The 26419-nt window shown below is 38.2% G+C and overlaps 1 protein-coding gene across 1 annotated transcript in view; it reads right to left on the bottom strand.

The window, feature by feature from the left end:
• The window catches only part of tweek (transmembrane protein KIAA1109 homolog tweek), an 843591-nt gene that overhangs the window by 216004 nt on the left and 601168 nt on the right, over positions 1–26419 (bottom strand). The window contains 2 exon segments of the mRNA XM_068226772.1: positions 22322–22468; positions 24383–24612. Coding sequence (XP_068082873.1) covers positions 22322–22468; positions 24383–24612 — 377 coding nt within the window.

Genomic DNA, 26419 nt, shown 5'->3' with positions numbered 1-26419 from the left:
GTCTCTCAGTTAGAAAATATTGGACTTTTAAAGTGTGTTGTGAGGTTATTATCATGATGGTTAAATACACTATAGAGCAAAGAATATTTTTGGTCGAGTGTTATTTGCACAAGAAGAAGAAACCAGTTAAAAGGTGCCTTCAAAAATTCCGTAGACAATTTCCCGGTGCGACAGTACCATCAAAACGTTAAGTGCATCAGCTCGTTTACAAGTGGTGTAGTACTGGTTCCGTAAGCAATAAGAAAAAGAAGCGAAGGAGAACAGCCCTCACACGGGAAAGGTTAGAAGATATACAGGCAAGACTCCAGGTCAGTCCACATAAGTTGCTTCGGAGAGTAGCTCAGGAAAGTGGTATTTCACCTTCTTCGGCATGTAATGCAATAAAATTGTTACGTTTACGATCTTATCGGACTCATTCAGTCCATAACATACTGCCTACAGATTTCAATGCAAGAATATGATTTTGCAATTGGCTAATAAATAGTGTCCATGACGGTATTGTGGATCCGAACTTTCTTTTTATGAGCGGCGAAGCCTGGTTTCATTTGAGTGGATATGTCAATTCACAGAACAATAGAATCTGGAATACAGACAACCCGCACATTTTACACCCGAGACCTCTGCACGATGCGCTATCAGTGCCCGACAAATTATCGATCCAATATTTTTTCAGGACAAGATTACTTCTGACCATTATATTCACAACATTCTGGAACCATTTTTTGTTGAACTGACTGAAGAAGAGAAAAGGTATGACTATTTCCAGCAGGATAGTGCAACGGCCCATACGGCGCGTAACTCTATGCGACGGTTACGGGAAATGTTCGATGATGATCAGATCATCAGTAAAGGCTTATGGCCCCCTTGTTCGCCTGATTTAAGCACATGTGATTTTTATCTATGGGAAAATCTTAAAGGAAAAGTTTACATAAATAATCCTCGAACTGCAGAAGAATTAAAAACTGAAATTAGGAACATTGTGCGTTCTATCGGTATCCATGAACTTTTTTTTTTTGTTATTCGCTTTACGTCGCACCGACACAGATAGGCCTTATGGCGACGATGAGGTAGGAAGGGGCTAGGAGTGGAAGGAAGCGGCCGTGGCCTTAATTAAGGTACAGCCCCAGCATTTGCCTGGTGTGAAAATGGGAAACCACGGAAAACCATCTTCAGGGCTGCCGACAGTGGGGTTCGAACCCACAATCTCCCGAATACTGGATACTGGCCGCACTTAAGCGACGGTATCCATGAACTACAAAGTGTGTTTCGAAATCTCATTACAAGATGTGAAGCTTGCATTGCAGCTGAAGGAGATCACTTTCAGCATCGTCAGTAAATACTGGTGAGTTCAGTTTAATTTCCTCGTTGATTTATTTGTTTATTCATTTACTTATTTATGCAGAGCATCTATGTAGCCGGTGAGTTCAGTTTCGTTTAGTTTCTATAGGCGTAATCATGCCGCTTCTTTGAGCCAACTATGCCTGCTTGTCATTGCGGGCACTGCGCTCGCTGTCTCCGCTTCCCAGCGCGCCTAATCCTCGGCACTCCGCTCTGCACTTTCAAATCAATCACCCTGTACTATGACATACAGTAAACTAAGAGAGGCATACAACAATAGTCTCAAACTGACAGCGAATGAGTTTAAGTAAAGAGCAGTTATGCCAACAATGTTATACAAATGGGAATGTTGGACAACATATCAAAGATATCTCAATAAACTTAGAGATCATCAGCACTGTTTGGGCATTTTTGGAATAAAATGGCAAGACAAATGTACCAATATAAGTATGCTCGAAGAGGCTCATAAAACAAACATTGAAACCATGACAATTGACACCAGCTGCACTAGATAGGTCATGTGATCCAAATGTCAAGCTCCTTACTTCCTAAAGAAGTGTCCTTATCTGAGCTTACAGAAGGAAATCATAGTACAAGAAGCATTATATATATGTTGCAAAAGCTAGTCTCAAAATGTGCAATGTAAGAATCAATACCTAGGATAATTTGGCTTTGAATCACTTATTATGGAGGAAATCTGCCTATAATGATGTGGAAATATTCAAAATCAATTGCTGACTCACTGTGGCAGATAGAAGACAGGAGATATCAACTAAGGCCTGGCTTCCCATGAGCAGGCCTTTTTGGAAATATGTAGAACATGCAGCTTTTGCACTGGACTATTCAATCATGAGGTAACACATGATTAACTGTTGACTATGATTAAAGGGTGAAAGCAAACCTACGCTCTTCGAGTGCTTACTTATCATCGTATTCAGGGAACTTGTTGAATTTTAGCCAGTCAACATTCAGCACCTAAATGAGGCAAAAGTTGTGAACAATCGCTCTGCTCTTCATGGACTCTTCGTGTAGTGTCTGCAGAATTTAATATGGTTTCAGCTGTTCAATGAAACAGGTACTTTATGAGACCAAGCTAGGAATCAAAACATAAGCCAAATGGTCATTTCTGCTCTATGGCAGCACACTGTTACTGCAAGGTACCATAAAAATAGTCTGATGGAGGCAACTGGTGTTGATATCAGTTCAACTTTTGTTTGAAACAGTGTGCAGGACATCTGCAAGTGTATTATTATGGTGAGAATCACACAGAAGCAGCAGTCCAGGAAATGGACAAATTTGGTTGTGTGTTAATTAGTATGCGATGACATAATTTACGATGGCTAACTGGATTTTATGGAGTGGCCACTTAATACTGACAGATACATTACTTCACATTATTCGTACATTGTTTGAAATGGACTAAGTTATCTGCATTGAAGTTGGACTGGGGCCCCAAGTTGTTTTTAAGCAAGAGAATGTTTTTAATAATAATGTTATTAGCTTTATGTCCCACGAACTACAGTACTTTTATGGTTTTTGGAGACGTTGAGATGCCAGAATTTAGTCCTGCAGGATTTCTTTTACGTGCCAGTAAATCTACCGACATGAGGTTGACTATATGAGCAACTTCAAGTACCATCAGACTGAGCCAGGATCAAACCTGCCAAGTTGGGGTCAGAAGGTCAGTGACTCAACCATCTGAGCCACTCAGCCCAGCAGAGAATGTTTTTCATACAACATCTGTCACCTAGCAAGAACTCTAGTTCCAGACAAAAACTACTCTTATATGAGTCCTGAAAAGAGTCCCATTGAGTATTAATGGAATATCCTAAACAGACAAGTAAGAGAGCACCCCGTAGCCTACCAGACTCTTGAACACCTTTGACATGTCCTTATCAAAACTGAGGTCGATCCAACAACCAAAGATGTGTAGGATGACCAAGAATGTGTCTTGAGGGAGTGAATCAGTAATACAGGCATACATGGGTTATATCACATACATAAGCGTTTCATTTTATGTATAATGTGAATTAATGGAAGGAGTTGACATTTTATCCAATCCTATTTACTATTTACAATACAAATGTTTAAACTCTTGTCTCTAAAATTTTTGTAAGTGATGTACATAAATCATTCCTTAAATGCATTTTGAAACAATTCACAATAATTAAATATAGACACAATATTGTACACTACAAAAATTATACTTTAAAACATACAACCAGGAAGAAAATATGCAATGTTTTCTTGTCAATGATGTAAATATTTTAGGTCAGTCTTCAAGATTTATGACATTGATGCTAAGCAATGTCTATAATGCATTTATAACAAACAGTATAGTGCCTGAAATTGTTAGTGATCAATGGTGTAGCATAGCTGCCCTTTTTTCAGGGTTATATCAAGGTATCAAAAGGTCCCAGATACCAAAACGCCATTACACCTTGAAACCCTTCATTACTGTTAACATTCCTATTGTTAATCTGTAAATATACTGCGTTAAACCTTGAGCCTTTCTCCACTACAGAAAATCAAACTGACAGTCAATATGACATGTTCTTAACTAGAGTATCACAGTAATTCTTCATATATGTATTGCTTTGAACAATAGACAACCATATTTCAAACTTACATAGGGCTGTGTATTTGTATGAATTTCGACTCAACAGGAAAAAATCTTTTGCTTTCTCTTTATGTACCTATTTATTCATTACGGTTGGAAATATTATGGTTACAAACACTTCTAGCAATTTACCTCTACTTCAAGTTTTATTAGCCCTCAAAAATACAGTTGTAAGTCTTCTACGCTAGTATCTTGTCCAGTGCAACTAAACATTTGCTTGAAGAAAGTCCCATAATTGCTAACCTCTCATGCATAGAGTACACCTTCCGAGAAATGTCTGCTGTCCATAGTGACTTTCATGAGCAATGGTGTCGCATCACTTTATTCCTTTCGGCCTACACATTCTCAACTGAGTTTAGCTCCTATGTCTTCTCTGGCCATGGTAACTTCATTTCCCTATTCCCAAATGCTTCCTTTGTCTCCTTTACAATTTTGTCCATAACCATTAGAAACAAAAAAGGTGACAGCATACTCTCTAGTCTTGGTCCAGTTTCATTTCTTAAACCATTCTGTCTTTTCAAACAGAGTCTGTACACTGCTAACACAGTTTTTGTACATTGTTTGCAGCATTTCAACAGTTTGTGTACCCAGTCTCCTTTTTACCATGATTTCCCACACCTCCTTGGGAACATTATCGTATGCCTTTGTTCAATATATGAATGTCATGACCAGATCCTTTCTATTAATTACCCCATGCTGAATATTGGGCCCACTGTAGATCTTCCACTTCTAAAGCCATACTGTTCCTCTTGCAACTCTATTTTTCTTCTCATTCTCCTCTTTAATATTCTTTCCAGTATTTTTACCACTTGTGATAAGAGTGTGATTCTTCTATAGTTATCACACACATGTTTTGTCCCCCTCCTTAAAGACTGGTATTATTTCCTTTCATCAGTCTTCTGGCACATGTTTCTGTTTCAATATGCACTTTAACAATCTGTACACCCATTGCAATCCAACAGTTCTAGCAGCCTTTATTATTTCCAAATAAATGTAATCCATTTCTGGTGACTTCCCAATGTAAACAGCAGAAAAGGTAGCCTATGAGCTGACCCAGTTTTCTGGCAACTTGGCTCTACCACAGCAGTGGTGCATGATTTAGGCATCCTAACTATGGAGACCTGTGACGAATAACTGCCACACATGAAATATATTCGAGGTACTAATAGATATTCCTGTCTGAACATAAGGTAGTGTTATTCACAGCTATGATCATTTAAACATTCATTATAGTTTACGATTGAAACAATGGCAGTACTGATTTCATCTATATTTTCAGGCATGAACTCAACAATACAGTTGTACTAAGGCAGTATAGGATCAGGTATGAATATTTTGAATTTGGCTATGATGTACAGGTTTAAGTAAGTAGCATGTCTCCAAATAAGTTTAAAAAATAAAAATAAGGGCCAGGTGGGCCACCTGGTATATAGAAGGATATGAAAATGATAAAGAACACATAATAGGAAAAATACAACAGGTCAATGTGGAAAAAGGAAATAATAGAAAGAGAAAACAAGAACAAACATGAAACACGAAAGGAGGGGCCATCTGCACATTTTCATACACTCTCCTTTTTTCCTGATGTCTTCGTCCTGTGTTCAATGTCATTTACCACCTTCATTTTTCTTTTTGCCTCTTCCTTTTTCCTGTCTTTATTCAGCTTTCTTCCTCAATATGACTGAAGATCTGTCAAGATGTTACCTCAATGAGAATTGATGCTTGCCCTCCTGATCAAGTTAGGAAGTAGAAACAAACTGGTAAAGGACTGAGAAGTTGATGAAGAAGGGTTAGTACTGACGAGGAGGGAGTCCACCTATCGAAAGACAGCATGTATGAAGATGTGCAGATTATTCTTATCACAAAAAGAGAAAACGAACCAATAGGTTTTCCAATATAGTATGTAACAGAAAAGGAATTAACAAGTAGAGAAATATAATCAATATATATCAAAGACAAGAGCTGGAAAGAAGGATGCACGAGTATTTTGCTCTTGAATTTTCCTATCTCCTGTCTACAAGAGTGAAAGAAAAGGAGACACCGTGGTGGAATGAGGAAGTGGGGAAAGTATTGAAAGAAAAGAAGACAACTGGCAAGAATGGAACCGAGATCAAACAGAAGAAAGCAAAAGGAAGTATCTCCACAGCAAACGGAGATGTTTTTTGCTAGTGGCTTTACATCGCACCGACACAGATAGGTCTTATGGCGATGATGGGATAGGAAAGGCCTAGGAATTGGAAGGAAGCGGCCGTGGCCTTAATTAAGGTACAGCCCCAGCATTTGCCTGGTGTGAAAATGGGAAACCACGGAAAACCATTTTCAGGGCTGCCGATAGTGGGATTCGAACCTACTATCTCCCGGATGCAAGCTCACAGCCGCGCGCCTCTACGCGCACAGCCAACTCGCCCGGTAAATGGAGATGTAAGAAGGTAGTAGGAGTAGAAAAGTTGGGAAGAATTTACACAAAAATGGAAGCGGAAGTGGCAGTAAAAGGATGCTGTATGGACTTACAAGAAATAAGAGGACAGAAAGAGTTACCACAGAGCTAATGAAAAAGGAAGATGGGAAACTGCTAACACACCCAGAAGAGATAGAAAATGGAAGGAGTATTTTGATAAGCTATTAAATGTGAACAACTGTACAGGGGAGACAGAAGCAACACAGTGTGAGGACTCAACAACAGAGGATGATATAACAATGCGGGAGGTGGAGTTAGTGGTACAAAAGATGAAGATGGGAAAAGCAGCAGGTGTGGAAACGATAAAGGCTGCTGGACCTGTTGATATGCAATGCTTGTACTGACTACTAAAGTGTATGTGGAAACATAAATGTGTACCAGAAGACTGGAAAAAAGGGATGATAATTCAAGTGTTTAAGAAAGGGGACAAGAAAGTTTGTGGTTATTAGAGAGGAATCACACTTATATCGCAGGTAGTTAAAATACTGGAGAGGATATTAGAAAGAAGAATGAGAAGAAAGATTGAAGGAGAGTTACAAGAGGAGCAATATGGCTTCAGGAGAAGATCTACAGTGGACCCAATCTTTAGCATGAGACAGCCGATGGAAAAAACTGGGAATATGGAAAGGATCTGGTCATGGCTTTCATAGATATAGAAAAGGCATATGATAGTGTACCCAGAGAGAAGGTTTGGGAAACCATGGTTAAAAAGAGACTCGGAAGAGAAATGTTAGAAATGGTTCAAGCAATATACAACCACTGTGTTAGCAGAGTATTGACCCCAGTTGGAAAGACAGAATGGTTTAGGTGGACTAAGACAAGGGAGTGTGCTGTCACCTCTTTTATTATGGTCATGGACGAAATTGTAAAGGAAACAAAGGATATCTATGGAGATAAAGAGGATGAAGATACTGCTATTTGCAGATGATGATGTGATCTGGGGAAAGGACAGCAAAGAAGTGCAGCAACAACAACTAGATGTACTGAACGAAAAAATTGAGAAGTATGGCATGAAAATCAGTACAGATAAAAGCAAGACTATGGTGATGTTGACAGGTGAAAGGCAAGAAAAGGGCACTGTGAAAATTGGAAGTCAAAGTCTGGAAATTGTGGACAGCTTTAAGTACATAGGAAGTGAATTAATGCAAAATGCTAGGGTGGACATGGAGATTAGCAGAAGGGTACAGCTGAGTAATGCACTATACAGGGTGGCGCATGAAATGTCACACATCAGAAATGTTTTATAAAATGTGTAAACCTGGGGCTCACAACCATGTCCTTTCGTGAACAGAAACCTTATTTCATGCGTGATCCGACAGGCAGCACCACATGTCGCGCATGCGTACCGGCTGCCAGTTATACAGCATGGCGGACAAAGGGAGATCGACGTGTGAACAGAAGGTGAAGGTAGTGTTGTTTTATGTGGAAACAAAGAGCGTAGCTTGGACCCAGGAAAGGTTTCGGGTTCATTTCCGTACTCGGTGGGCTACTTGCCGGCAGATGGTATACAGACTGGCCAGGCAATTTGAAACAGAAGGCAACATACTGGAAAGAAAATGGCCCCGCCTCAAGCCGGTCCGCTCACCAGAGAATGTTGCTGCTGTGAGAGCGGCTGTGGCTCGGAGCCCCTCCAAATCCACCAGAACTGCATGTGTTCAGCTGGGCATCTCTCGTCGGTCAATTCAGCGAATAGTGCAGTCTGACCTTGATGTGTTTCCATACAAAATGACAACAGGTCATAAACTAAAGACTCTTGACAAGCAACAGCGAGTACAGTTTGCTGCGTGGGCTATTGCAGAAGATGATCCCGTATTGCACAGCACATGGTTCAGTGATGAGGCACACATCTATCTCAATGGTGCAGTGAACAAACAGAATGTCCGGTTTTGGGCGAAAGAACGGCCTGCTATTGTGCACGAGGTTGAAAGTCATGGTGTGAAAGTGTGTGTGTGGGCTGCAATTTTCAGTCATGGAATTATTGGGCCAATCTTTTTCAATGACACAGTCAATAGTGCGCGTTACTTGGACATGTTGACCCTTCCAGAACTCTTTGCATCACGACTACCAATAGATACACAATGGTCCATGCAAGATGGAGCTCGTCCACACACAGAAAATCGTCGTTGCGGGGACAAAACCTCCTATGTGATAATATTTTTGGAGATATACTGACCCGCAGCACATACATTATGAAGAGTGAGAATGCCTTGACATTATTCAAACAATATTGCACCTTAGATGACAGAACCCTACCGGTCAAAGTTCTAAGCTAAAATATTTCACATAGGAGGTTTTGTCCCGGCAGCGACAAAATGTTGTTCTGGACTTCCTGAATGAACATTTCGGGTCCCGTGTGATGTCCCATTGATATCCCGAGCTTTTTCAGAGCACCTCAATCTGGCCACCGCATAGCCCAGACCTCAATCCCTGCGACCTCTTCCTGTGGGGATATTTGAAGGAGACAATCTACCGCCATAAACCAGAAAATGTACAGCAATTGCAAGCGGCCATTGTGACTTTCTTCTGAGGGTTGAGTGAGGACTTGTGTCGTAGAGCGATCACGGACATTTGGGTTCGTCTCTAAGCTGTTGTACACTGAGAAGGTAGACATATTAAACATGTCCTGCACACGGACTAACCATGCACATGTCAGTGAATGTTGTAACGCCATTCTGTATTCAATATGTTGTATATTACATTTTCTATACACAATTTCCAGTGTATGACATTTCGTGCGCCACCCTGTACTAAAGTGTAAGAAGACTTGTTTGGACCAAGGAAGTACCAAGGAAAAGTAACGAGATAATGTACAAAATGTACTATGTACCTATACTGACTTATACAGCAGAGACTTGGACTTTGACTAGCAGGAAAGAGAGTAGAATTCAAGCCAGTGAGATGAAATTCCTAAGAAGTATGATAGGAAAGACAGGGAAAGAGAGAGTGAGAAATGAAGTTAGGAAGGCAGTTGGGATAGGAAAGCTAAATGAGAGAGTTGAAAAGAATGAACTAAGGTGGTTTGGACATGTAAAGAGGATGGAGGAAAATAGAATTCCAAGACAGATGCTGGAGGCAAAGTGTGAGGGCAAGAGAGCAAGAGGAAGACCTAGAACAAGATGGATTGAATCAGTAAAGAGCGGTATAAGAAGATGAAATTTAGACTGGGACAAGGTCGTGGAATAGGTATGGTGGAAGGAAAGAGGAAGATGGAGAAGTACCATAAATACTCCGACTCGGCAGGAGCTGTATAAAGTGAAATGATGATGACTTTCCTATCTCGTTTTCTAGTAACTTACCTAAGTAGAAATATACAATAGTAGTACATTTCAGGCAGATGTGACTTAGAATTTTAAACTTTCTTGAAGCCATGCCCATCCTCAGAAAAACACAAAATGAGAAACGTGATAATGCCTGATTACTGAACATATCATAGAAACTAATTATGAAACGACCTTTGTACAAGTATATTTTATTTGTACCCATCAAAAGATGAAGGTAAATTTGAGAATGATATCAATGATCTCAATATATAGTAATTCAAGAATTATAAGTGATAAGACAAACATTTAAACTCACGAAGTTTTAAGTCAAATACTCTCTCTTTTTACAGTCCTCATTTAGTTAATTCTTCACATTCCACTTACCTCTCCTTTTTCTAACATTTTCATTCCTCAGAGCTGGAATAACTTTGATTATTGGTAGCCATACTCACTATCAGTGGTAAAGTGGTTTTTTTTTTTTTTTTGCAAGTTGCTATACGTCGCACCGACACAGAGGTCTTATGGCGACGAAAGTGGTACTTTGATAGTGGCAACACTTCAGTACACATGCAAAGAAAAGTACACAATGACTCTTGCTTATAGGCAACCACACATTAGGCCATTACATAAGTTACCTTATTATACATGGATTTTCCCATGCAGTGTTCCACACATGTGCCGTGCTGCAAAGAAGAGCAAAGATCGTTGCCTGTAAACTGGCAGTCTAAAGGTGAGCCACAATGCTCTCGAAAGAGGAATACCACAGTAGGATAAAGATTGACTGTGACTTGGGCCATACAGCGTGACAATGTCATCAAGATCTTCAAGAGGCACACAGGAAATCAGTGTTGCCTTATAGAACAGTGACACAGTGGGTGAAATCCTTTAATGACAGAGACTCCAATGGGTGGCCAAAATGCTTAAGCCAGACCACTCTGGCATCAGGGAGGAAGACGTGCAGATTGTTGGCACATTACAAGTGATGGATAACAAACAAATGATTCGTGAGTTAGCGTGAAAGAGAAGACTAATGTTTAAGACTCTGTTTCATATTCTTAAGGTCTGGGCATGAGAACAATTGCAATGCGAGTTCTGCACCATTTGACGGAAATGCAGAAATGGTGGTGATACGACGTTGTGAGAATCCACTTGGAGCCCAATTAGAGTAATGCGGAGACTTTTCTATAGCAACCAAACATGAAATGTCAATTGAATGAGTAGCAGCATTATGGATTTCCACAGAAATCTGGTGTAAAACTGTGATGATATTAGCTTAGCTTATATCATACCCCAAGGACAGTTCATAAATGCGCAGTATTAATAGTCATTTTTGGAAAATAACCTGTGACCAGCATTGCAAAAGAAGCAGTGATACTTTCTCCAGATACCTCCCATCATTTTGCACAGGACAATGCTGGGGTGCATGTGGTACAAATGGTGGAAGAGTTATACATTTGATGGAGCTACCATCCCCCCTACTTCTCCGACTTAAGCCCTTGTAATTTTGATTTGATTCCAAAGATGAATGAAGTGCTTTGTAGCATTCACTTCCAAACTGTTCCAGACAATCTTCAAGTGGCAGACCACTCCATTCACACCATCTAGAGAACAGACTTTGTGACAAGTATACTATGGCTTCTGCATTACTGATAGGTTCTGCACAATGCTGTGACTACTTGGAAGACTTGCAAAAGTCTCTTTTGTATACATACATACATACATACATACATACATTACATACATACATACATTACACACGTACATACATACATACAGTAAAAAGAAATAGTTGCCACTGTTTAAGGACCAATCCTCATATATATTGTATGGAATTGCTTGCTGAAGTGCAAGTCTTTTTGATGATCATCATCCAAGCAGTTTGCATGAAAATGTTGATGCTCCATTCTACCTTATACACTGTACACTACACAGTCAGGACTCCTGGCAGTGTACAGAGAACTGGTAGTGCAACAGAGAATTCTGCCAAATTGACATCTAAAATATTCTCCGCATTTCTTTAAGATCTTAACAACATGCTGGGATAAAGATTTTCTTATCTTTTAAACAGAATGGAACCTATCACCTCGGACACAAGATACTAGCATGTTAGTCCATTATTACCACAGTATCTATTATCATTCAATTATTAGCAAAGCCGGTTTACACTAAAGTATGTAAATTTAAAAGTATGCATCCTTTCGTAGATTACATATATTTTATTTTTCTTCTTAAGAAAAACTGCATGTTTTATTTTTCTTACAACTTCTTGACTCTTCCAGTCTTTCTGTGGTCAGATTTCATTCACTCCAGCCCATGACATATTCATTATGTACTTTTCAGTCCTTCTTTCTCTGCTGTTATTTTAAGATGGTTCATCTTCTTGATTGTCAAACTGGTATTGCTGGAAAAAAATAGTTAAGCCATCCACGAAAGCCAGAAAGTCCTTTGAGTTTGAGGCCTAAACAAAACTGATCTTCATTACCTTCTTCTTTGTTCAGCTATTTTCTCCATTCTCTAATGACCTTTTATAGGATACAATTGAAAAGAAGTAGAGAAAGTCCATCCCTTGTCCGACACCAGTCTTTATGTTAAAGAGATCTGAAATCTCATCCATGAATTTTACTCATGATATTGTGTTGAGAGTCTGCATAATAAATGAACAAATTAATTCATTTACTTATTACATATTTATTTGGCCCCTTCTATTCTGAATCTAACATAATTATGTTGTCAGATGTGATTTTACAGGGCAGTGGAAAAAAAAAAGTTCAGTCATAGTTATCAATTATTAAATTGTAGAGCCATCTGTTAGCTTGACCAGTAGTGACACGTATTTACAATACTGAAGAAATGGATGGAATGTTTTGCAAAGAAAGATTGCTCCACAGAAAGAGGCCTATTTCTCCAAACAGGGATTTCATATCAAAAGAATTTTTTAGCAAGTTTCTTGGTTTCTTTCTCAAACTGCTCTGAAAAATGAATTTAACACAATATTACAAAACATGGGTATTTCTGATAATTGGTATGGTTTCCCACGCAGACATATATTATAAGAAAACGAAAAATTGACACTAGTGTGGAATAACAGACTATGACTTTTAAAAGAGTACAATACAAAGGCATAACAAAAGAACAGAATATTCATTACTCAATTAAGAAAACTTTCCCTGCAAGAATTAAATCAACAAACATGGCAACATGGAAAGGAACAGTAATTTAATATAAATATTGAATTTAGTAAATGTATGTGTATACAAACTGTTATTGTTAAAATGGATATATGAACTTCAATTATTACAGCTCAAACATGAATTGAAATAACCTGAAACAAACAATATTAGCAAACTGCACACAAATACAACGTGAGCTTGCATCTCTAAAAAAAAAGCCAGGCTATTTTCAGCATTGTGTTTAGCAAGTTGTACAATGAAGCCCATTAGATTAGATCATGCTAAGAAGAAGCACAAGCATGTTCTACAACATAACAAAGCAAAAGTTGCGAGTCAAGCAGTAATAATAATAATTACACAGCTAGGCAGGATATCAAAGGCTGATGTTACAATCACAATCTAAATAAAAAAGCATTCATTTGAACATGTTTTTTTTTTACTAATATTGTAAAATGATAGAGATATGACATGAATAGCATTTCTGTTCATTTAGGATAAACTAACATGTATGATTTTATTCCATTGTAAAGGCAAATTAGAAATATATGGAATAGGACTGCTATATTATGCCTAAAAGAAATTTCTGACAAAGTCAACAATGATGAAATCAACAGAAATAGAAAGCCATTGACTGATTAAGAGTTACCGGTATAAGTCTAGACGAGATTGAATTACATTGTTAAAGAGGATAGAGAAAAACTGACAAATGCACGTTAAGGAATGCCACAGATTACAAACATGAAGGAAAGGAAATGTCTCAATATCTAGGATACTAGTCCTAGCACGAGAGGTTTTCATCAATGATCAGTATTTTTTATCATGACTTCTTAATGGCGAATATAAACTGTTGCTACCTAGGCTACAGTTATTATCATACAAGGGAATTATCGCAAGCTGCAATCGTGACTGCAAGTAAGTTGTGGCTTATGTAAAATGGACTGACAAGTAGATCACAAATACACCAAGTGTATGTACCAACATCGATTACATTTCAAATTACAACCACATGATCTTTCATCACAAGTGATCATATTTAACTTGATGTCAAAATGTAATCGGTTAAGATTCTGTAAAAATGTTGACACAACCTGATGCAGAATACAGTAAAGCATTGGACTGTGAGCATAATTCGTTCTGTAAAAGTGCATGTAATCCAAAGCACTCATATATCAAAGTGAATTTTCCCATAAGAAATAATTGAAACCCAGACAATTTGTTGCACAGCCCAAAAAATATGTATTGATTTAAAGTGATTAATACAAAATAAATAGTAAAAAGACATACAGAAAAACAAACTTGCATGTTGCCTTATAACAATCTTGACAGGTGTAAGAGATATGAGACAAGGAGAAGGGTTACTGCATAGCCCAACTTTCACTATATTGGAATCAATCCTATGTGTTGACTCAATGGAATCTTTTTTTTTTAAATAACTTTTTAGCAAGGAACCTGTCCTATGACTATTGCTTTTGCCTCCTTATGAGGATTTCTCAGAAATGTGGCATGCACTGCCATAAGGAGATTCATCACTCAGGCTGCTACAGCCTTATTCGGGTGGTGTTTATCTACAAATTTGTATGCTATTTTTCACATTCTACACATCTCCTTAATTTCATTTCCTTCATAACCTTCTGGTTTTCCTCATGATGATGATCCATCAGTTTGTTGATGGTCAGCTTCTGGCCCTGTTCCTCCACCAGCTCTTGAATGTTGGCCTCATTCCCCTCAGTCCCATGCTCTTCCCCAAGGATATAATTTCATCTATAATCAGCGGCTCATGTTCCTCAGAAAAACGTGAGAAGTAATCTCTAAGAATGCAGCAGGATCACAATTTTCATTAAGTAGAAATGAGGGTTCTCTTAGTGACCCCATTCCATGGTTTTCCAATGATCTTAAGGCATCTGACTGAGGAAATGATTTTTTCCAAAAACTCTTGATGAGCAAGATTTGTTCCTTCAGTCACTTCACAGAATGACTGAAAGAGTGCTTTGGTATAAAGCTTTCTAAATTTCAAAATGACCAACTGATCCATAGGCTGGAGTAGTGTTGGGAGGATAAAACTTTCCTTTGATGAACCTGAATTCCTCCAGTAAGTCACCCTCACAGCCTGGAGGATGAGCAGGAGCATTATCCGTAACCAGCAAAACTGCGAGTGGCAGATTCTTTTCTGATCTCCACTGCAGGAAGGCGACCTTGTTGATCCAAACAATGGTGACCCAAACTTTGCCATTGGGCCTTTACATAATGTTTACCTGGCTCTTCTGCACCTAGCATTTCTTGAAAGCTTGTGGATTCTTGGAATGATACACGAGCAAGGGCTTGACTTTTATATCCTTGTTCGCATTAGCACACAACAAAAGGGTGAGATGGTCCTTTAGGATCTAGTGATTGGGCACTGCAACTCTTCTGCCGTAATGTAGGTCCTCTTTGGAATCTTTTTCCAAAAAGCCCTGTCTTATCGTAGGTAAAAACTTTCTGTGGTAGGTAGCTCCCAGAAACCAGGAGTTCTGGAACTCTGCAGTGAATGCCTCAACTGTCAACAACCAAACTCGCTGCATTTCTGTGCCTCACAACACTACGGATGCCAATTTTTCATGTCATTAAACCATCTCCTACTTGCCTTGAAGTAGTCTTCGTTTTCTGTTGACGTAAATGGCAGTTTACTTACGAGGTCATCGTACAAGATCTTTGTCTTTTGCAGATTAAGTTCTTTGTCAAGATATCACCTGTTGGTTGATTCTCATTTATTCACATTAGAAGCAACTTTCCTACATGTTCAATAACACATTACCATTGCTTTGTTACTCTTGTTACAGTTAGGTCACTATACAGAAGTCACTATACTTGCTCACAAAATAAAACATGCTTTATGCTCACACATGCTGTAGTATACAGTACAGTATGTATACACTCATATGGATGTTGACTATACAAGCCAGACACACAGTGGCGAAGCAATTGACTCAGTTGTGGTTATGTGATGCTTTGCAGACAGATAAGTACTAATTGTAGTGCAAAACCCCACTTGTTTATGAAGTTAGAATTAATTTAAAATATTTGCTCAACTTGTAAAACTCTCACAGATCAAGTTGCTTACAATCGAAGGTTTTACTGTATATGTCAGCTATGGACAAGATAGGCTCATCCAATGTCATAAAGTTACTGGAGCAACATCTAGGAGCAGCAGTACAGTACTGTATAAAAGGCCACATGTCAAAGCCACAAAATCTAATTCAAGTGGGCTTGAAGTCTAGGCCTAATTAAAAAAAAAAAAAAAAAAAAAAAAAAAAACAAGTCATGGCATAATTTTTTTCAAGACATCATCTTTCCATGTGTGGTGAAAGAGTTTCTTCTTCTGGTTGACCTACTTTGGACGTATGGGGATAGAATCCATGTCATCAAGCTACAGTCAGGATCATCCCTCCTGATGTGCTATAGTTTTGGCAGCTCAATACATTTCTGAAACAGACTGAAGATAACATCAACTTCACATCATTGATGATGGATCCAATTTCATTTCTGATGTGTATAATATACAATCAATTCCGTTCTCCTGCCTTTGTATACTTCATTAAATATTCCTGGACTGTAGCTGGACATGACAACTTCACCGTCAGACCACAGAGGTTGCAGATACCACTCAAACAGATGTTTGATGTTGAAACACAATGTGATATGGAAGACTGTCTGCAGCAAGCCTTCATCAGCTGCACCTACTGCAATCAGGAACTCTTACTAGAATTAATTACTTTATGAACATAATGCCTCATAATATTTTAACTAGGATCCCACTAAACCAATTTCTAAATTTGGTGTTTATGAACATGTTCATAAAGCACAATATAATTGACATTGGCACATAATGTGTATACTTTGTAATTGCATTTGTGATCACAACTTGTCCTAACTCCCTTGTTAGATAATAAAACTTGGCAGTATTATATCCATTATATCTCTTCATATATTATGGTATTATTCCTTTCTCTGTACTATTCCATACAGATTTTAGTAATGATGGACATGCTGCACCAACACATCGGGAAATGTCTCTGTAGGACATGTAGCAGTCTCCCATGCGACATCTTCTGAAGTTGCTGAAAAGCCTCTATGATTGTGTCATGCAAACATGAGGCATTCTCACAGTCTGATGACCACCAGCTGACCTTCTCATAGGGTCCTGCAATTATTATCTCAGACTGATAAGCAATGATAGATCTGTGGTGCCGTCTAATTAGCTTAGACTTGATTGCAAAGTCAAACTTTTTTCAGTATTGCTCAATGCAAATAAGGCCTACACAGTAAAAAAAAGAAATTTAAAAAAATCTGCAACTTCTGTTCAGTGTTCTGATTTTTGTGAGCAGGAGTGTATTTTTGGGTTAAAATTGTAAACTTCATATACAGTACAATAAATGCCTGCAGAGAGAGTTAAAAAAAGAAGAGCCAAAGAAAACCATGATCAGGATGGCTCCTGAGAGCAGCTAGTTCTTATTCACAACCCATGAAAATGGAAGCTTCTTAAGTGATACTAGCAGTAAAGTTATTGTTGTTGAGATTCCTTTTAGGGGTCAACAACATCTTTGGGCAATAGTTTCACAGTCTTGTAAGTGCATATATGTTGTAATAATCAGTTATGAGGTTTGTAGATGTATATCTGTAATTGTCTAGCTCCTTGGCTAAATGGTCAGCATAGTGACCTTGGCTCATAGGGCTCTGGCAGGGTATTTTAGCCATGTTTCATTCCTCTAGCTTACGAGATGAGTGTTTGTGATCATATCAATATGCATCCTCATTTACTTACAACATATTCCATTATCAACCACTATTGAATACACAAGATAATGAATACACCCCCTCACAACGGGTTACCATCAGGAAAGGCACCCTACCGTAAAACTGGGCTTAATCCACAAAATTGCCAACCCCAGAAAATTGGGAAAAATTCCAGGAAACAAGTCCTGGTCTAGAAAGCCAGGCATAACAATCAAGAGTTTGTCATGCTGGCAATGCATCACTTTGTAATCTGCAGGCCTTCGGTCTGATAGCCTGAGGCCCATCAGGGCTGCAGCATCATAGATTTTTTTTAAACGATCATTATGATAAGAGCATCTGAGATGCATAGGATGTTTGTCAAATTTCCAATGTCAGTATAGTCTGAAGAACACATTGTTCTTAACCATAGCAAACTCATTTTTGTATCCTTTTCTCCTCGGATTAACTATCAGGCTAGGCTAATATGGTAACAACCATCAAGCTCACAGCTGCGTGCCCCTAACCGCACGGCCAACTCACCTGGTAGATGCTCTTTCATAATGGTTAAAAGAATAGTTTTAAACATAACAATATAGCCCTGATGGGCCTTGTATTACCAAGTGACTACTACTCAGACCAAAGACCTGCAGATTACAAAGTGACACGTTAGTGCGATGAATCCTCTCAACTGTTATTCTTAAATTTCTAGACCAGGGTCGCTGTTGGATAACTCCTCAATTCTTCTCGTGCTGACTGAGTGGACCTCGAACCAGCCTTAAGATCCAGGTAAAAATCTCTGATCTAGCCACCAGGAACTAAACCTGGGGTATCCCAGCAACAGACCATGGGGCTGGTTTCAAAATGGTTATGTCAACCATAGATACAGGCAATTCTTACCCATGAAAATAGCCTTGAGCACTGTAATACACAAAGGAAAAAAAAGTAGAAAATTGGGTCTAGGGTTCGTTAATACTGCATGTGAAGAGATCATGGCCAAATCTACTATAGTTGTACTGAACTACCCGATTTCATAACAGATGTGTTGAAGTCTTGTCACAAACCAGTAAACATGTAAACCCATAAGAAAAAACTTAGAAAATTATGACCCTACTGTTTATTTTCAGAGAAATGTGGTTATCAGCCTCATCATCTTAAAGAATGTGAACTGTCTGATAAGAGTAACCACGGTGATTTATTATATTTATCGGGGGGGGGGGGGGATGACCCATTGCTTTTAATGAGATATTATTCCAGTATTTTATGGAGCAATTCTAAATTGTCAACAGAAAAGAAGACACTCAACAAAAAATAAAATAGATATATAAAGATAAAATAATGTGGAGGAAAGGTCACTAAGATCCGAATGTCTGAAGAAGTACTGAGAGGACCGCAAAGCCCGAACAATCCCTTCAAAGGGACCTGAACGACAGACTGACTAAAGGAGAATGGCAATTGGATCACATCTGCATTGGACAAATACCACCACAAAGAGATCTATAACATCAAAGTCCTCAGAGGAATAGACACAGGTTCAGATCACTACGTAGTTAAAATTAAACTCACTCCCCAGAGGAGACAACAAAAGCAAGCCCCTAAAACTAAAATAAAAATAGATCCTACCCTGCTAATCAACAACAAAAATTACCACAAAGCAACTGAAAAATAAAAATCACAGATAAACTTGAAGACTTAGTACACAACCTTAAACAAATTGCAGAAGACCTGGCTCCAATTAAACCGCCTAAAAAACACCAATGGTGGAACAGTGAATGTTATGAAACAGTGGAGAAAAGATCAGGCACAGCTATTACATCAGTCCCAAAAAACACAAATATCCTACCAAAATCTAGTAAAACAGAGAAAAACTACCCAAGTTTTAAGAAGAATAAAAAGACAGCATCATAAGGACACACTGCAGTTAACTGAAGAACAATTCAATAAAACTCAATCAAGGGACTACTACAAAACCTTCAGAAAACAGCTCCAAAAATATGAACCCCCGACCCTACTGATGAAGGATGAAAATGGTAAGCTGGCTCATAACAATAAAGACAATGCAGATATTCTGGCTAAATATTTCAACAAGCTTTTAAATTGTGAGGAACCTACAGAACTCCTTCATTTGAACACCAACACCCCGATAATAAAACCACCACCAGAGAACATCAAACCCCCACAATAAATGAAGTCCACCAAGCACTGAATAAATTAAAAAACTACAAAGCGCCAGGAGAAGATCAGACCTTTGCAGAAATCTGGAAATATGCAGGAACATCAGCAAAAGTTGCCCTCCATCAACAACTTTCTCCATCTGGATTAAAGAAGAACTACCAGAACACTGGACAACAGCCCTCATTCACCCACTGTACAATAAAAGGAGATGAAACCGACCCTAATAACTACAGGGTAATCTAGCTCCTAGACAAAAGATACAAAATATTTTCAATAACCATCCTTAATAGGATAAGTTTACAACTTGAGAAAGACTAAGAGAATATCAAGGAGGTTTCAGACCCTGGAGGAGCTGTCCTGATCAGATCATGAGTCGTAAGTTGATAATGGACTATAACAGGAGAAGAAACAGAGATATGGTGATAACATTTGTAGATTTCAAGAAAGCTTATGACTGCATCCATAGAGAATAATTGTTTAAAATTTTAACACATCTTGGACTACACCCCAAATTAATAAACATGATACAATTGGCTCTCACTAACACCCAATCAAAAGTGCAGTTTAGGGGTGAAACATAAAAGACATTTGAAATCAAAACTGGACTACGGCAGGGAGATGGGCTCTCACCACTATTATTTAATTGTGCTCTAGAAATGGTAATTAGGGAATGGTTTAGGAAATGTCCCCCATAAATTAAGATTGGCCGAAAAATCAAAACAAATTGTCTGGGTTTCGCTGACTACTTAGCATTATTAGCAGTGGACATAAAAGAGGCAAAAACCCAGATATCCGAACTTCAAAACATTGCAAATAAAATTGGCCTCAAAATATCATTTGAAAAAACAGAAATCATGCTCCAAAAACCAACACAACTAAAAGAAGTTACCATAAATGGTAATAAAATCAAAATAGTAACTCAATAGACAGTCTATCAATAAATTCAAAAATAAAACATTACAACACAGTTATAAAACCGGAAGCAACATACGCAGCAGAAACACTTTTTCACCTGAATAAACAATCAAAGACTGACAGACTTCAGAAAATTGAAAGGAGGATTGGAAGAACCTGCATCAGCAAAAAATACCAGAAAGATGGACAGTGGCGGATAATACCTAACAAAGTCGTGTACAAAGAGCTAGAACCCGTAGGAGGAGGCTGGGATTCTTTGGACATACCATGAGGATGCAGGATTCGAGACTTCTGAAACAACTAGTACAACACAATCTCGTCTCAAAAAATACCACAACAGGATGTAAATGGATCAGAGAAGTAAGAGAGGATCTGAAGGAAATAGGCCTTACAACAGAAGACACTACAAATAAGATAAAATATACAAAACTCAAGAATAAAAAACCTCTGCTTTACCCTTACATGAAACAAACCAACACCACGCATATTTTCAACTCAGGAAAGGGCACGAAGATCTGAGCGTCTAAAGAAGTACTGGGAGGACCGCAAAGCCCGAACAATCCCTTCAAAGAGACCTGAATGATGGACTGATTAAAGTGATCCTGTGCTGTCATTGAAGGAAGGAAGAAAGAAAGAAAGAAAGAAAGAAAGAATGAATGTTGATATCCGACACCAGCTTGGATTGGAAAGAAGCTTGCTGGAGACCCTAGAAGTGAAGAGATTGCAAAGTTATGGTCACATGAAAAGGATGGATCCCTAGAAGACTCCTCAAGTATACTTTAACTGCAATGTTCCTGGGAAGAAATCAACAGGAAGACCTCGTGGTGTTCGGGAGGAGCAGATTTTCAAGGATCTTGAAATCAGAGATGTAACTGGCCTTGCACATATGAGCATCTGTGGATGGACAGGACAAACTGGAGGAGGCTCGTACACAACCACACGCGGCTTGCTGGAGCGAAAAAATTACGATGATGAATCGTATGTGAAGTCACGGTTACAATAGAAGAGAAGTTCAGTGGATGAAATAGCTTTTCAAAAACAAGAACGCAGGTTTTTGACATGCAGTAAAACTCTACTTGGTGACTGATGAATTAATAGAGAGATTTCCTGTAAATACTTTTTTCGAAGTAAATCACAGCTGTTAGTAATAAAATTCAAACCTCTGTCTGTTAGACAAACAAATTTCCTCATATAAGCTGCTAGTGGCTCCTAAATACTGATATATGAATCATGCCATGTGCTTTACACACTTTAGAAAGTAAATATAATTTTATTATATTTAGAGTATTGAATATATGCAGGGAGGAAAAGAAAACTGTTTTATCACAGAAATATACATTACATAATATGCAGCAGTGCAATAAGTTAGTCACTGTAATCTTTGCAAGCACAAGACTTTCATTAAATATGCAACACAGTTAAACTATAACTGCAACTGACCTTGGAATGAACGCTGCACCAACCATCAAATATTTATCAGTCAATGCATTCCTAAGGAAGAAAAAAGAAATTTCCTGCCTTTCTGTGTCTATTCTTTCCATTACAGGTCTACACTAAAGCCTCTACCTGTAATACTAAATGTCATTAAAACTCCTGTTCATCTACAAATGTAAGACAGAAAAGGAAAAACAATTCTTACCTCTCCATCTCCAAATGATGCTCTGGTGTGGGGGATGGCACGATAAAGGACCGCGATCTGTAAGTATTGGTCTTAGAACCAAGGCCAAACTTTCCTTTGATAGAGGATGCTTTGACACTCTGACGACGCAGTTTTTGAATCATGTCCCTGAAATCAACAAAATTGTAATTAACAAATTGTAAATAAATGACACCTTATCAAAATGTTTGATATATAAATATACAAAATTTCTCAATAACAAAGAAATCAGCACCTCAGCAAATAACACGGATCCACAAGACATATCCATTAAATTTTAAAATCTGACATAACCAGAAGAAAGGAAGAGAGAAAGAAGTTAGTTAGCTAGCTAATTGGGTGGTCAGTTAGTGAAGCAATCTACAAATTCAAGTTTTCATAATCCCACTACCTGCAACAGTTCCAATTCTAATTGTAAACAGTAAAATAAAGAGAATATTACAGTTGCTGAAAGCTGCTCAGGACATAAATATCTATACACTTGCCCCAGTAGGAAAGAAGGGGTTGTATTCTTCAATACACTGGGAAATAAATCTAAATTAATGTGTGTCTCTGCCTTGCTTGAATAATACAGGTTCATTAATTCTTTCTCATGATCAAAATCATCTCTAGCTCTGGTTTAAAAGCTAATGCCAAAACATGTACCAAGTATCTTTTACAGTCATACTGCAGCCCTGTAACACAGCCATAACTGCTATTGAGCTCATAACCTTATTGATGAATATTACATTGTCATCACAAACTGCTAGATCCATGTAGTTTGGATTCTACACAAATTAAACTTATCTTTCCCTGAATTCTAAAACAATCTAACATTCATACAAATTTTTCATTTACAATTCAATCTCATAAGTGCAGGAAAGTCCATAATGAATGACTTCAACAATCTGAAGAAATGATAACAGGAGGCAGGAATGCATTTGTTCATTGAAAATTAATGTTTCTCTCTCTCTTTTTTTTTGTTCACATCAGTCACATACTTAAAAAAGAAAGTAATTTAAATATTGTAAGTACTCATCATCATCACCATCATTTTCGAACACAAGCTTCCTGGGTGTGGTGTACAAGCGCTCGCCACTTCTTCCTGTCAAACTATACGTAGTTTCTGTTCCTCTATGTCCTCCCACTTGAAATTCCCCTTACTGACCTCTGATGTCACTGTGTGTATTCATCGATTCCTTTTTTTTTTTTTGATAGTTGCTTTACGTCGCACCGACACAGATAGGTCTTATGGTGACGATGGGACAGGGAAGGGCTAGGAGTGGGAAGGAAGCAGCCGTGGCCTTAATTAAGGTACAGCCCAAGCATTTGCCTGGTATGAAAATGGGAAACCACGGAAAACCATCTTCAGGGCTGCCAACAGTGGGGTTCGAACCTACTATCTCCCGAATACTGGATACAGGCCGCACTTAAGCGACTGTAGCTATGAAGCTCTGTCATCGATTCCTTGGCCTCCCTATGGGCCTATCTCCTTTCATTTCTCTGCAAAGTAATTCCTTGTTGTTCTTGTTCTGTTCATCCTCATAAGATATCAAACCATTGTAGCCTGCGCCTTCCTTAAAGCTCCCTAACAGGTATTTTTATGCCAGCCTCCTTCCTGTTTGTTTCATTTCTAATTGTGTCCTTTCTGGTCTTTTGGATCATTGTTCTGATGAATTTTATTTACGTTCCTGTATTTTTATAAGTAATATCTCATAAAAAAATTACTTCAATAACAGATGAAAGTCAACTATTATTGAGCAAAAGTATAATTAAAAAAAACCCAGTTCAATTCTTGGAGATACCTACATAATTTCTAGTTTGCAGATAAGAGACCATTTGACAATGCAGCTCATAACAGCTTCATAGAAGAATGTAGAAGTGAGAGCTTTAAGAATCAAATTAACATTTTTTAATATTTTCATAACTTTTATCTATTCAAATATGATTAGCCACCACCCATAAATGCTTGGTTAATGAAGTGGTTGGGATAGAAACAGAGTTACTCAACACTTTAATAAGATAGACAACAATATTACAGAATTTAAACAGTCCACTACTTACCTACGGAAATCTTTAAAAACCATTGCCTCCAGCTCTTGCAATCGTTTCATTTCTTGTTCGATAGTACCATGAGAAGCACCCAAGGAACGAAGGTCATTGATGATCTTTGCCTGTTCATTCATTTCTTTTTCAATTAGCTTTGAGCGTTTCTTTGAATCCAGTGAAGGATCAAAGACAAAGGCAGGTAGGCTATCTGTAAAGTTGCGTGAACGACGCAGGCTGATGCTCTCCTATGTAGTAAATAAAAATATAATAATGTAAGCAATAACTCATTAAATTTGGAAGGACAGGGGGAGGAGGAGAGCTACAAAAACGGCACAGAGGCTTATTAGTACATGTTTAAATAAACTAATTAACTATACGAGCATTAAGTTATTCTCCAGTTCAACTTTTGATGCCCTAAGAGTTGCAATAGTGCAAAAGTAAGTGTACAAAGAATGTCATATATAAGGAAATCCTTCACTAAATATTAACTTGACCATCATATTTTGACAGAAAGAATATGTTTGGTGAGAGAGAAATGTGTCTATTTGAACTGTTGTGACAAAGAGTAGCCACCAGCCAGCCAGCTAGCTTGATTGCTGCCAGTCTACCTCTCTGTCATTTGGCTGAGGTGCTTACACAATACAGTATAGTTAACAAGAAATGAAATTCATTCTTACAAGAAATAAATGTAATACAGTATACTTGGTTTCTTAGAAGTGAAGCTTCCACGATGTGTAGAGTTATTTAATTCTTCTTCCAGGTTGAAAGATGATGTTTTCTGTACATTCCATACAGTTTGCCAACATTTCAAATACATTGCAGTATTCTCTGTCAAGGCAAGTGAAATACCCCTACTCGATCCCAGGTAATCAGTCTCCCAGGCAGCAATCAAACTACGAGAGTAGTTACTGACCTCTGCCTTAAATATCCTTCTCTCTTTGGCTGGCATAAGCCCCTAGGGATCTCGTGAGAATTCTGGAATGTTATGCATCACAGCCAGGTGGTGGGAATTGCCAGTGCTATTATGTAACTTGAGGTTCATCCTCCATGTTTATGCTGTGATCTGCATTTCATAATCTATGTAAAATAGACATCCAAAAATTGCTGATTTGCTGAAGGAGGTTATAAAATCACTGTAGAAATAGTATGAACTGTACTGTATAGCACATCAAGCAGGCCTATCTTTAAAAAGACTGTACAGAGAACTGAAAAAATGAAGGTCCCAGTTAATTTTCGAGATCCCCGTTTTCATGACTCCAGTCACTGTATGCAAACTGCATATTCCTATATCAAGAAGAGATTTGCCCTCGGAGTTTAACACTTGCAAATGATTTTCAAGTTTTTTAATAAAACTGAGGTTAACATTCAGCCCATCCATTGAGACTTGCAAAGTATTTCCTAAAGGTAAGGAGAGTACACGTATAAACCCATCTAGTAAGTGATCCGCAGTTGCCCTGCCTAAAAATACACTATTCCAATACCTTGTTGCAACCTTTTGAACATTTAGATCCCTAAACCTTTTACATAAGCCCATTTGTCCTCTTTGGACAAATTTGCTTTAATGATTCATCAAAACAAACAAAGTCAGATCACTGTTTTAGGTCATTTTGCAAACTTTCTTTAAAATATGGGGCTAATCCATTATATATAACTCTGCAAGCCTTGCCATAGTAAAGTTTTGAGCAATTTTACTGTCTGGGAACATTGTTTTGAATGCTGTGGAGATTTCATTACAAGAGTTGAGAGACATCTCTCCAGTGACAACCTGGAGAGCCCATATATCTTCAGCCAATGTGGCATCATCTTAATTCACACTGAAGATCTTTAAACTCATTTGACTTGTTCCTGGCATGGCTAATTCCTTTGTAACTGTAGATGTAGTGCTAACTCTTGGCTCTGTATCTTCAAGTGGAGATGGAGTATAAGTATTCTTTGCAAAGAAAGAAATTATTGGTTGGGAAGACTTAGCTTTCATGTATTTTATATGAGTAGGTCCTTTAGCATGAGAAGTGACTGCTTGCTTACCCATATTACTCAGCTTGAATGATTTAC

Source organism: Anabrus simplex, chromosome 1 (genome assembly GCF_040414725.1).
Source record: "Anabrus simplex isolate iqAnaSimp1 chromosome 1, ASM4041472v1, whole genome shotgun sequence".
Lineage (NCBI taxonomy): Eukaryota > Metazoa > Arthropoda > Insecta > Orthoptera > Tettigoniidae > Anabrus > Anabrus simplex.
Note: the sequence above shows the minus strand (reverse complement) of the source record. Positions and strands in the feature narration are given on the sequence as shown.